Raw genomic sequence first — 13,567 nt, forward strand, 5'->3', positions numbered from 1 at the left:
CCGGGGCCGGGCGCGAGGAGCGGGGCAGGGCCGCTCCCCACGCCCCGGGGCGGGGGCCGGGCCGCACCGCGGCCGCTGCGGAGCCCCGTCCGTGCGGCGGCGGTGCCCCGATGGCGCTGGCCGAGCTCTACGCGCAGGTGAGCGGGGCTGCGGGGCTGCCCAGGGGAAGGGGCCGGGCCGGGTCTCAGCGCGGCTGCCGCGGCACCCGGCCCGCACCGCAGGGCACCGAGGGGAGCCGCTTCGCCTTGAGAGAAGCGCTCCTTTAGCGGGACTCTCGGCCTCCAGGAGCGGGTCTCGCTGTCCTGGCCAGCGATTAGGCAACGGGAGGGCTCCAGTGCCCTTCCCTGGGCACTCGGGCTCGGAGCGCCGCGCTTTCTCTTGGGCAAACACGGAACCTGTGTGGCAGAGCTTGGCCCTAAAACAAAGATTCTTTCTCCTTAATGCACCTGCCGAAACTTTTGCACAACTTTCCCCACTTCTCCGGTAGTCACCGGAGTGTTGTGACGTATCGTTTGTTTGCTTAGCTTTAAATAACAGAACCAACATGGACATGTTGGCGATTTACAAACCTGTGCCTCGTCTATTGCGAGAGCAGCTGCTCCCCCTGAGCCTGGGGCTGCAGCGCGGCTGGCTCCTGGTGCTGGTGCCGCTCTCGGAGCCGCTGGAAGAACGAACGTGGTTTTCCCGGGAATTGTGTCGGGCAGGTGAAGGGGGGAAGGAGTGCGGGTGTAACCTGACACGGAAATGAGCAAACTCCGTCTGTTTACCTGCGAGGCAGGGTTTGGAGACAGCCAACTCTCTAGGCTGGGTGCATTTGCCAGTGGAGGCTCCTGCGACTCCAGGGGCCTTTCCTGAAGAATCAGTGCTTTTATCGCATTCTTCTTCCTCCCTTTCTCGTCCTTGACTTAATGCAGTTCATTTTCTTACATGGGAACGCACTGTGTGCCCCTGAGGCTGTTTGGTGGTGATATTTTAACTCGCATAGGATAACAGCAAACAAAGAATCCAATTTAACAAGCATTTTTTGTAAGCCAGGAGGTCAGCATAGTGTAGGAATGATACAAATAACAATTTACAGGTAGGTAGATAGATACACATAGAAAACTCAAATATAAAGCTAGTTCAGCCACGTCTTTCATGTGGCCATTAAATAGATCCTTGTGGAGCTGGGCTTTTGTCCAACTGGTCAGAGAGATGAAAACATTGCCATTATAGTGGTTTGGGGTAGTTTAGAAAATATCTTAGTGATTTTGGATACTGTGTGAAAAAAATGCCATCATGCTGAAAGCATCAGCAGGGAGGTGTCGTGGAAGTGGCTCAGGTTTCCACGGGTGTTCATGCCCTGATGAGCACCAGGTTGGTGGGTGGCTCACTAGAAAGGGCCGTGTCTGTCCTTAGAGATACTGAAAACTCAGCTGGAGAAGTCACTGAGCAACACCAGCTAACTCACAGGGCTTTCTTGTGCAAGGCCCTCTTCCCCTGAATTGTTTGGTGTTGATCCTTGGGGGTTAGAATTACAGAAGCTACAGCTGTGCAGTGGGGTTTGCTCTGAAGGCACCCACCATGGTTCACTGGGGTTCTTGGGGCAGAGACAGTCATATTCCGAGGATCTACTGGAGCTTCCAAGGCTTCTCCCACATTAGAGAGAAAAAGCGTCATTTGCGCCAAAACCAACAGTTGCAGCACCAGAACGAGAAGGAATACCCGTCCCCAAGGTGGCTGTGGGTCTGCTAACACTCCATGAAATCGTGACTAATGTTAATTTTTCAAGTAAGCAGCTGCAGCAGTTCTCACAGGTTTATTTAAACAGCTTGTTTCAACTGACCATGAATATGGCTGAGGTGAGGGAATTAAAGGAAGGGTTCTGGCTATCAAAAGCAGAAAGGTGCTGAAAGAGTTTACATCATGGTCTCTTGTGTGAGTAGGGACACATGATGTCACTTTGTCAAACCCTGTCAGGATGAGAAGGATGCACTACCTCAGTAGAGAAATTCCCTACTGACTGAGGTTTCCAGCTGTGTTATGTCCTTTTAAGGAACGTTGTTTCTGATAGCTTTTCAGGCAGAGCATTTAAAGAAGTTGCTTTTGCTTCAGAGTTTTAACTTCAGCATAGGAGAACTAAGTGGTTCAAACCATTTGAATATTTTCTTCAAATATCTGTGCTTCAGAAGGTTAGAGGTACCTTGCTGGGAAGGAGCTAAAGTAAGCCAGTTGATTGCTCAAAAAGAAAGAAACCTGCTAGGAGTCTTTGAAGTTTGTCCTAGAGCAGGGAAAGATGTTTGGAGGTTGCTCTCCAGTCCCATTAAAAGAAAGACTCTGCACAGACCCTTTTTTGGGAATGGCAATGTGCCTGTGGCAAAATGCGTTCTAAGTTCAGTGTCCTAAACTTGAATTCAGGGAAGTGATTGTCTGAATTCTGGTAAATGAGATGCTTTCTCTGGTACTTGCTTATTTGGACTCTCCTAGAAACCAGTTCTCTCCCTTAAGTGTATTTTATTATTTGTTCAGTGTTAGAGGGTTTGAAGAGCCTGGCAGCAGTCTGGCCCTTGCTCACCTCCCTGCATGCTGTGTTCTTCTGCACACTCTGCACTGAACAGGAGCAAAATATGCATGTCTGAAATTAATGAGTCTGCTTTCTTTTTTTATTCTTTCATGAAAAATAACAAAACCACAAAAAATACATCCTGCTGTACAGAGCTAATAATAATAATAATAATCCCTAAAAGTCCCGGCATCCAGTTCAGCTTCTGGGTTGCACTTGATGTTTGAAAGGTATTTTTTCGTGCTAGTCTGGTATTATGATAGTAGCTAAACTAACTGTTACCTTGTTTTTCTGTTGCAGTACAATAGGGTTTGGATCCCTGATAACAAAGAAGTTTGGCAGTCTGCAGAAATCACAAAAAGCTACAAAGCTGGAGACCGTTTTCTCCATGTGCAGTTAGAAGATGGAACTGTAAGGAGAAAAGCTGAATTATTGTGGGGTTTGCTGAGATATGTTTATGTAGAAGCATAGGACTCACATTTGTGGGATCTAAATAACACGTACATATTTCCTTTTTTTATCATATTGGAATTGGTACAGTACACATCTGCTGCCCAAAAATACGAGGAGTGCAATTCCACTGTCTGTATAACGTTAGTATGGAAAACATACCTCAAGATTGCTTTGGAAACAAGCCCTGAAACTCATCTCAAGTTGAAGCAAATCAGAAGTGCAGGACAGGCATAGTTCTCTCTCACAGAGCCAGCTGCTGCTTTTTTTGTTGCTTTATGTAAGATCTGTTAATTTTAGTATCCAAGTTGTTTACAGATTTAATACTTTGAAAGTGTTTCTGTATTTCTGCGTTCCTGCTCCATAAAGACAAGTATTAAAGGTATGATTAAATGGATTTGTTGAAAGAAAGAGAATTGAGTTTTAGACTTTCTGTAAAGAAAACTGAGGGGTTGCAAGTGGGGATAGTTACAGATCTGACTTGAGTTCTGACCAGGGCTTTACTTTCATTCAGTTGCAGCTGATCTGTTATTCTCATCTGTACTTGAAATATGTGTGTGTTTAGAGAGCTAAAAGTGAGTCCCATTTTTACAGATTTCAATACAAAATATTGTAAATAAAGGGAATGAGGCTTGCTTTTTCATAAGGAACCAACAGGTCCAATTCCCCCAAGTTCAGTGGGATGTGTGGAATCAATGAAATAGAAGATCAGGCAGGGCTCCATCAACTCTGTAACTTCATGTAAAGGTAGAAGATTAGTTTCTTTTTATGCAACATAATGCATTTTATGACATTCCAAGTAATTTTTGTGGACAGGAACTGAATTACCCTGTTGATCCAGCTCCTTTGCCACCACTACGAAATCCTGACATCCTTGTTGGTGAAAATGATCTCACTGCCCTCAGTTATCTCCATGAGCCAGCTGTTCTACACAATCTTAAAATTCGTTTTGTGGAGTCTAAGCTTATCTACACATACAGTGGTAAGCTAAGTGAAATGAAGAGTTTTTAGAAAATCTTTTTTTAAAAAGTATTAATCTTTGTTCAGTTTGCAATATTGATGTGTGTAATGTTTTCCTGAAGTGTATTTTAACTTATGTTAACTGGTTTTATATATGAGTATAGACTTGTTTGTTCATCAGCATCTTCTACTTAGAAAATATTTCTAGTTTGTATTATTTTAACTTGCCCAAACCAGGCATTTCATGTAACTAACTGTGGTTTATTTTTGGTTTTTTACATTTGGTTGTAGGAATAATTTTGGTTGCAATAAACCCCTACAAGGAGCTGCCAATTTATGGAGATGCAATTATCCATGCATATAGTGGGCAAAACATGGGGGACATGGATCCACACATATTTGCTGTGGCAGAAGAAGCATACAAGCAAATGGCAAGGTTCAGTATGTTATTTAATGTCCATAAATAACGCTTGAATTCTAGTGGCAGTCAGTGTTAATTGTCATTTAGTTTTACTGTGTATCTGCCATTGGCTATTAAGAATACCTTTGAACACGTAGCTTAATTAGAGGAGAAGGAATTCTTTAACCAGCTGAGGAATTCCTAGAACTCAAAACTCTTTTCATTCTTGGTGAGGGGTAACACACTGGCTTAGTGAATAGCAATGACAAAAACCTAGAGGTTACAAGTGAAGAGGAGTAAGAGAAGAATAGGTGAAAGATGGAACTGATACGTGAAGTTGGGCACAGCTGTGGTCTCAAACATTGTTTCATACGTGTAATTCCTACATTTATTCATGCACTTGAGACATACCTGATATAAACTGTCTGATTGTTTGCTTTTAGGAATAATAAAAATCAGTCTATTATAGTCAGTGGAGAATCAGGAGCTGGAAAGACTGTGTCTGCAAGGTATACTATGAGATACTTTGCCACTGTGAGTAAGTCAAGCAGCAATGCACATGTGGAGGATAAAGTGTTGGCATCCAATCCAATAACAGAGGTAAGTTTTGGGGAGCATCTGTCAAGTCTGTACTCATCAAGGGAAGAATTCTGAGAGCTTCTGGGAAGTTTTGTTTGAAATCTTTGGGGATGCTTTATCTGTCTGAGTTAGATGTCTGGATTAGAAGTTCAGCCTCTGAATGTTACTGATGGAAAGAGGTGGTCAGCCTCAGGAGCACCCTGGTACAGTCTCATTTACCAGTGGCCCTTTGGAGGTGCTGGTTTGCCTCCAGAGCGTTGTTTGACCACCTAATTTGATGATGATATAACAACATTGAACAAATTATTTGGTTTTATTTATGGGACCCTTATGGTGAAAAAGCCTACTTCGTCTAGCTTTCAGTTTGTGTAGCATTATACTGTCTGACTTGAGGCTTGTCTTCAGTTTTGGGCCTCTAAATTTAAGTAACACAGCTCAATGCTGAGATTGATCTCTGAGCACCTTTGATTTTAGAAACCTGTAGTTGATTCCAATTTTGGCAAAGTTATTCTTTTGAGAGACGTGAGTACCTCAGATTGTAAAAGTTGATAATTTTTGTAGGCTGTGGGCAATGCAAAAACCACTCGGAATGATAACAGCAGTCGATTTGGAAAATACACTGAAATCAGTTTTGACCAGAGTTACCAAATCATTGGAGCTAACATGAGAACATACCTGCTTGAGAAATCCAGAGTTGTCTTTCAGGTGGGTAAAATAAAGTCTAGAATAGCCAGTGTCAGTATAGCTACTGATGCACTATACTAGGTCTATATAGAAAATATTATGTGAAGTTCTAAGTAGTGTATCCAATCAGCATTTGATTTATCTTTTAACAGGAGCTAATATTATTTATTATAAGAAGTGATTTTATTCCACGTTCCTCCTTATGTTAAGTGAAGGATGCTCCTCAGGGACAGTTCCCTGAGATAAGTGCAAGAAGTATTTGAGAAATCTGTAACTTGTGGTCACAACAGTAGCAGAGGCCAATTGTGTCTGGAAAGGAACAGCATATACAGGGCAGAGAGATTCTCAGTAAAAAACTGGCTGAAAGCTTACAAGGCCAGGGCTTATTTCATGTGACTCACTACAGTGTCATGGCATAATTGTGATAATATACTAAAGCAGGCATTTAATTTTATAAAACTGTTTTTACAAAGGTTTCTTTTTTAGTAGTATTGTAACTTTTTAAGTCTGCTGAAAAATACTTCTGCCCTGAAGGATGGTTTGGAAATGGAGAGTTTTTTGAGTTCCCAACAGGGCAGTGTTCCAGCTGACACTCCTACACATCTTTTGGTTACAGGGTTTGACAGTTCTTATTAGTTGATGGTTGTTCAAGCTGAAGAAATTGTTAACATCCTTGGGGAAAGAACTCAGCATATTGGCAATGGAAATAAAGTATACTTGAATGTATCACTTTCAAAGCTCTTGCTGATGTCTAAGATGTGCCATTTTAATAATAAACAATTTCTTTGCTAAACTGTCTTGCAGCAGAATTTAGCCTTCAGTTATCATTATCAATTTATAATAGTGTTGAATATCACGGGTTTTTCTGTTAGTTTCTTCATTTCATTGTTAATTATCTTCTTCTGTAATGTTGCTCTTTGCTTTATTTTACAGTCAGAGAATGAAAGGAACTACCACATATTTTATCAGTTGTGTGCATCTGCTATGCAACCTGAATATGAGCATCTTAAATTGGGTAGGTCTCCAGAAAATAACCTGCTCTTCACATTTGCAGTGCAGGATTTTAAGGCTGGGTTTTCGAGTGCAGGATGTTTAGTGCATTACATCATAAATCTCACAGCCTTAAAGCAAGACCTGCTTTTTAAGTTGCTCAGCTGTTAATCCTGCTGGTTTTGAACTTGGTAGCAAATCCCTGGTAACTCAAATAGTGCACAGTCAAGTACCTGAGTGTCTTTGAAAATCTAATTTTCGTACTTTCTTTAGTGACAGATGCCACGTCAGCTTAGGGACTTGATTAATTTATCTACAGAGAAGCTGGGAGAAGCAGAATTCAGGTGTATGTTCACTCACCCTCCCTTCCTGTTTGTTCATTAGATGGAATATTAAGATTTTTAGGAATTATGGGTACTAATTTGTGTCAGTTTAACTGAGTTGGGTACATGGATTTCCCTCAGGAAAAAGAGGACCTCCAGCTCATTGCTGAAATGCTGTCCTCTGATAGCATCTTTAATTTTTTTGTGTTGTAAAGTTTTAACAAGCGGCTCTCCCCAGTCCCTAATTTTTGCAGGGTTACAAGATTTGCTTCTTATCTACAGGAAATGCAGAAGAATTTAACTACACACGAATGGGTGGCAGCACTGTAATAGAAGGAGTTGATGACAGAGCAAATATGGTGGAGACTCAGAAGACGTTTGCCTTACTGGGTAAATTCTTGGGGATACACTTTCAGGAGATTTTTTTTTTCCCCTGGAATGGGCAAAGGTAGATTGTTTCTGAAATATCCAAAACATTAGTAGTAACTACCAAAATATTTTATTTCATGGCTTGTCCATTGTGGTGTTGGTTTGTTTTCGAAGTGCTGGGCAGGAGCAATTAGCAGTTGGTGTTAATTGTTACTGGTCAGAAGCACTGAGGGCTGGAGTCTTCTTGGCCCTTAAACTAACATGCTGCAACAGAGGTGGAATTGGAAGCTTCTTTGCCCCTGTATGGCTTGTGTAAGAGCTAAATCAGACTTGAGCTGGCACTTGGGGAGGTGCAGGAACTTATACCCAATCTGTCATTGGATCAGACAGGCAGAAAATTGGCAGAACCAGGGATTTGTGCATAGTACTCTGCAGAGATGCTGTACAATTCTTGGCTGCACAGCAAAGCAAGTAACCCAGCATTGTTCTGCTTTAATTAACTGTACTGTTTCTGAGTATTTCAAATAATCAAGGAATGTTTTTTTAGGTCTGAAGGGGGATTTTCAGATGGATGTTTTTAAAATGCTGGCAGCAATCCTGCACTTGGGCAATGTGGAAATAGCAGCTGTTGGAGATGAGAGATCATCCATCAGTGTAAGGAAGTAGCTCATTCAGATACCAACATTTTCTATTCTATTTTATGCCAGAAGTGCTTTAGCAGTAGTTTCTCTCATATCTGGGGCCCAGAGCAGCATTAAATCTGGTGTACCAAACTTGACTGATTTCTCCATCCCCATCTGTGTGGAATCACAGTGAGTGTTCACACAGGCGCTGTTCTGCGCCCAAGTTCAGAAAGTCTTAACAAAAGGCAAAATGTGGCTAAGACTACACAGATCCAACTGATCCACAGCTGTTGGAAAATCCATTTTGGAGCTTTCTGCAGGGTGCAGGAAACAGAGCATAGTCAAAGCTGCTCAGAATGCGTCCCAGCAAGCTGTGCAAGTCTAAAAACCAAGAACACCTAAAAATAGACTGAAGTAACTTTCTTACAGTGTTTTAATCCAAAGCATCTCATCCAGTCCACATTTTTCTCTCCTGTATCAGGAGCTCTATCCAGCATTATTTGCTTTAGCTCATCTTGCTCTTTTGCCAGATGAAGGAGTAAACACAGCCCCTCGCCTATCTGAAAATAAAAATCACAGTTTGATGTCAGGGGCGCAGGGACTTCCCCGTCGAGACAGCATTTAAGGTATTAAATGTAGCCTAATGATATTTCTTGATCTTCTTTAAAGATGGAAGATAAACATCTCAGGATCTTCTGTGAGCTTCTGGATTTAAACTGTGACAAAATGGCCCGGTGGTTGTGCCACAGAAAGATTGTCACGACCTCAGAGACGGTGATAAAGCCGATGACGAGGGCCCAGGCTGTCAATGCCAGGGATGCTCTGGCAAAGAAGATCTACTCTCATTTATTTGACTTCATTGTGGAAAGAATTAACCAAGCTCTGCAGTTCCCTGGCAAAAAACACACTTTCATTGGTGTTTTGGATATTTATGGGTAAGAATGTCTCTGGAAACAGAGTGCCTTTTCTTTGGCACGTTTTTGTGCTGGTAATGAATTTGGAGGGGCTACTTTTACTAAAAGGTCATGGTCAGATAAGTTCTTTAGCATCCAGATTAGTGGAAATGCTCAGCTACTATAAATACCAGAATTTTTTGTGAATGAGGTTTAAATTTAACTTCTGATGTGATACTTTTAGATTTAACTCTGGATTTTTTAACTTTATTATGCCTGGTAACATCGGCTTCTAGAGAAGTTTTGAAATTCCTTACCATCTTCATTAGTCTTACCTTTAGTTAATCTTCTTAAAAACGTTAGGATAGCTCCAAAGTCTTTCAGGGATGCTACCATTAGATTTTGATGTCAAAAGATTTTTTTTTTCCTTATTTGAATTGTGTTTCAGGTTTGAAACATTTGATGTGAACAGTTTTGAACAGTTTTGTATCAATTATGCTAATGAAAAACTACAGCAGCAATTTAACCTGGTATGTTCTTTTTTTGTTACGGTTCTTTGTCTTATTTTGCTTCAGGGTGGATATTAGTAAATGCTACTTCTGCTTGAGTAATGGATATTTCTGGATAATGCCTGCCCAGTAATAAATAGAAATATTTTGTTTTTATATGTGAGCGTAGCTACACACAAATGTACATAAATGAAAACTTTTGAGTTTATTTTCTTACAAGACAGACATGTAATATACTTCAAAGTATATTTTTTTCTATCTCACATACAACTATGCACATGCACACACTGTATTTGTCTTCCTTAATTGTAACCTTCTTTGTATTTTCATAATTTTTGCAAACCCAGCATGTCTTTAAACTTGAACAAGAAGAGTACATGAAGGAAGATATTCCATGGACTTTAATAGACTTTTATGACAACCAGCCTGTCATTGACCTTATTGAAGCTAAAATGGGAATTTTGGAACTTCTGGATGAAGAATGCTTGGTAATTTAAAAATTCTTGCATTTAGAGCTCATTAAAAAAAAACCAACTATATAGATTTTTACAAGTGGGGCTTGTAATCCATATTTTACCCTTTTCATTGGGAAATAGAGCATCTTCCTCAGAAAAGGAACAATAACGCTTGCCCTCTATTTGGCAGTTTTGATTGTAAATTACTTAGTCTATTTTCCTCTTAGAGAATTAGGAACCTAAAACTGAATCTTAGAACTTACCTAGAAGTAAGCCAGCAACTGGAGTTGATCACTGTGGGGGCAGTGCAGGACTGGAAGAGGTTAAGCAGGAGGGCAGTGGGGTCCTCATCCTTTTGCCCTTTCTGGGTCTGAGTCCAAGCAGCAGTTTGCTGCTGGGTGTCTTGCTCCAAGCAGGAGTTTGGACTGCTCAGTCTCCAGGGATCTCTTCCACCAATATTTTTTAAATTATGATGTTCTACAAGTCACTAATTTTGATACAAAAATTGTGGATTAATACAACCTTCTTTCCTAAAAATATTTGCTATGGGGAGCCACCAATGAGGCTGAAGAGATGAAAACTGGTTGTTATCAGGCCTTGTAATTCACTGAAGAGGTTTTATGCAGAGTGTTCATTGACAGCCAGCAGCTCTGCTGCTCCTAACAGCCCACCTGAGTTTGTTAAAGAGGTTGCCCTTCTCATTTTTACAGTTGCCTCATGGAAAAGATGAAAACTGGCTTCAAAAGCTATATAATAATTTTGTCAATAAAAACACGCTCTTTGAAAAGCCAAGGATGTCAAACACTTCTTTCATCATTCAGCACTTTGCTGATAAGGTATTGTTTCCCCATGTTTCTAGCAGTAGCTCATTCAGAAAAAAAAAACTAATGTAGGAAATAGGGAATATTAACCACAGTTATTTGGAACTTCTATAAAATCAATCTTCAGTGCACTGTGCTATTTATTTATTGGTAATACTGCCTGTAACACACCACTGAAATGTAAGAAGTGCTTAAGATAATGAATTTGAGAGCATAAAAAGAAATCAAGATAAAACAGCAGAAAAATAATAGAATGTGTCGATAGAACAGTTATAGTTGTAGCTCATACACATTTTAGTCTCAGTTATTTACATTACAGATGTGGTATTCCTTTTTGGTGTTTTGATTTGAAATCATAGAATAATGAAAAAAGGAGGAAAGAAATTCCTAATGAAGGCAGAAGGATTTGGATTCTGGCAGTTTGTGCTGCTTCTAAATTTGCAGTATGCACATATGTAATCTTGAGATTATGGAATTGGGAAAAGCAGGCTTCCAGCCATCATGTTTAAGATTCATAGAGCTCTTGGCTACCACAGCTGAGAGAGTAAGAATTATTGTTTTGCCAACTGTTTGTTTCTGTGCTGCTGAAAAGTTAATGATTTCACCTGTTTGCACAGGTAGAATATAAATGTGAAGGATTTCTGGAAAAAAACAGAGATACAGTACACGAAGTATTGATTGAAATCTTGAAAGAGAGCAAGGTTTGTGAACAAACAGTAATGATTAATTTTTTGAATACCTGATTTTACTGGAATTAATTCAGATCTGATTTTAAAATATTTGTACTGATATAAAGATTTTTAATAGGTTGAATAAATTAATTTATTCTTAATTTTTATTAATATTATACAAGTATCTATTTCTAACATCAAATACTATACAAGATGAAAAAACACAGTGTTCAACTTCCTTCATATATGTGCATTTACTTTGCTAGTTATGTTGGGGTTTTTTTAATATTTCCCTTGAAGAGCATTTTGTAATCCTTGTAACTGAAAAACATTTTTTTTTCTGTAGTCATTACATGCAGCTTTGATAGGTGGTTTATCATTAACAACTGCCTTTGTTTATTCTTCAAAAGAGATTAGGAGAATGCCAGGGCAAGGAAAACATCAGGTGTCTTATGTGTGCCTGCCACTTCCCATCTGCTTGTCCCTTTGAAGTCTACAGCCTTGAGACTTCAGGATTACTCTTAAGAAGCTAACTTCATCTGACCCGAAAATATATTCTGAATTTAAATTGCATACTGCCTTAAGTGCTCTTATTTTTAGCTCTGCTCTGTGTTTGTGTCCATATTTGCTTATATTGAAATAGCTTTTGCAGGCTGCTTTCCCAGCTGTAGACTTCTGTGTGTGATATGTGTAAGTGCTTCACAGCAGACTCAGAATCATTGCAACTCTTGTTTCAGTTGTTGTTTGTTTGTGGGTTAAATACCCACAGGTCTCAAAGTCCTGCAATACCTGGTCTAAGTATTAAAGGGTTTGCATTTTTTGTCATAGTAAATGTAATTTTGATTTAAATGTTGCTGCAGTTACACAGTGTTTAACTCTGGTTCTTTCACCACACTTTTAGTTTCATCTGTGTGCAAATTTTTTTCAAGACAGTCCAGTGTCCGTTTCACCTTTCAGTTCCTCTATAAACATCAAATCTGCCAGACCTGTTCTGAAATCACCCAACAAACAGCTCCGGACAACTGTGGGCAGTAAGGTACTGCACAGACCTGCTCTTCTGTGGTGTTTGTACTTCCTGGGGGGTGCTGGGCACTCTGAGACCCGATTCTGTCACTGTCCGTGGGGGACTGTCCAGTTTTCAGGACAGCAAGAGCCACAGAGCAGTGCTCCAGGTCTGGGTATATGTAGGTGTGTTTATTTTATATATAGGAGGCTGTTGGGTACAGCCAGACTCTTCAATTTCCTGTGTTTAAGATCGAAGCACTAAGAATATCTCCCAATATCCAGCCAAAACCTAACAAATAATTAAACTACTAAGATTTTGCTTTTTACTGGAAAGTTTCATTAGCAAAACTCTTGTGTCTGGTATTTTCTAGTTCCGGAACTCTTTGTCTTTACTTATGGTGACCCTCAATGCAACCACTCCTCATTATGTGAGATGCATAAAGCCAAATGATGAGAAGTTGCCTTTTGAGTGAGTATGTCGGTGGTGCTCAGCTGTGGTTTTCTGTTTCACTGTAGCAGTGTGTCAGCAAGCTAAATTCTTATTGTTGAGAAACTTCCCATACAGAACATACTTTTTCTTTCCAGATAGCTCAAATTTAAAAAATGTGTTGTCTTCCTACAAAAATAGAATAATTAAGTATCATTGTTGTTGCCTTAAAAATTCTTTAAGCTAGTATTTTTCAAGTTAGATACTAGTGCTTGTGTATTTCTCAGAACGTTTTTAGGGCAAAGGTTGTCCACCTTTGGTTTAAGTTGATGAATATTTTGTATAGGTATGTTTGCCCTTATACAGTATGGACTAACCCCAGTTCATGTTTAGAGAATAAAAGCCTCTGCCATTTTCTTTGTGAACTTCCCTTTTGTCTGCAGAAATATTTAAAAGAGCTTTGTAAGTCAGAAAAGGTATGAACAGTGTAGAACATAGCCCTAGATCTCCCCCCAGTTTTTATGTAATTTTAATGTTTTCGTACAATCATATGTGGCAGATAATTTTCATAATTCCTATGATCAGGTTGATAACCACTAACCATGAGTAGGAGTTAACTTTGATGCAGCTGTTGGTCTCTTGTGTGGCCAGACCTGTGGAAGCACTCTGGTTTCAGTGCTACAACTTCCAGCTGGAAGGCAGTGCACTGACAAATGAAATTAAAGCTTTTATCAGGAGGGAAGAGGCCAGATTTGATTCTAAATTAAGTCTTTTAAGTGTGTTAGTTCATTTTCTTGTAGCCAGACAAAATCTTTCCATGCAGAACATGTTACTGATGATACTATATCACTATCAGTGCAGTGAGC

The 13,567-nt window shown here is 40.0% G+C and overlaps 1 protein-coding gene across 4 annotated transcripts in view; it reads left to right on the plus strand.

Moving 5' to 3' along the window:
* Nucleotides 1-51: 51 nt before the first annotated feature.
* MYO5C (myosin VC) overlaps nt 52-13,567 on the plus strand; it is a 33,418-nt gene continuing 19,902 nt past the window's right edge. For 2 of the 4 annotated variants that reach the window (XM_042039663.1, XM_042039667.1), the window contains exons 1-16: nt 52-137; nt 2,843-2,953; nt 3,809-3,974; nt 4,244-4,388; nt 4,796-4,952; nt 5,493-5,636; nt 6,549-6,630; nt 7,211-7,318; nt 7,845-7,951; nt 8,590-8,855; nt 9,262-9,343; nt 9,670-9,810; nt 10,488-10,613; nt 11,216-11,299; nt 12,171-12,305; nt 12,646-12,743. In XM_042039663.1, coding sequence (XP_041895597.1) covers nt 111-137; nt 2,843-2,953; nt 3,809-3,974; nt 4,244-4,388; nt 4,796-4,952; nt 5,493-5,636; nt 6,549-6,630; nt 7,211-7,318; nt 7,845-7,951; nt 8,590-8,855; nt 9,262-9,343; nt 9,670-9,810; nt 10,488-10,613; nt 11,216-11,299; nt 12,171-12,305; nt 12,646-12,743 — 1,979 coding nt within the window. In that variant the 5' untranslated portion in view covers nt 52-110. Of the gene's footprint in view, nt 138-2,842; nt 2,954-3,082; nt 3,273-3,808; nt 3,975-4,243; nt 4,389-4,795; nt 4,953-5,492; nt 5,637-6,548; nt 6,631-7,210; nt 7,319-7,844; nt 7,952-8,589; nt 8,856-9,261; nt 9,344-9,669; nt 9,811-10,487; nt 10,614-11,215; nt 11,300-12,170; nt 12,306-12,645; nt 12,744-13,567 lie in introns of those variants that run through there. The other 2 variants (XM_042039664.1, XM_042039665.1) reach the window with 2 other exon arrangements.

Source organism: Corvus kubaryi, unplaced genomic scaffold (genome assembly GCF_017639235.1).
Source record: "Corvus kubaryi isolate FWS band 111438036 unplaced genomic scaffold, C.kubaryi_AGA036_p1.0 37394, whole genome shotgun sequence".
Lineage (NCBI taxonomy): Eukaryota > Metazoa > Chordata > Aves > Passeriformes > Corvidae > Corvus > Corvus kubaryi.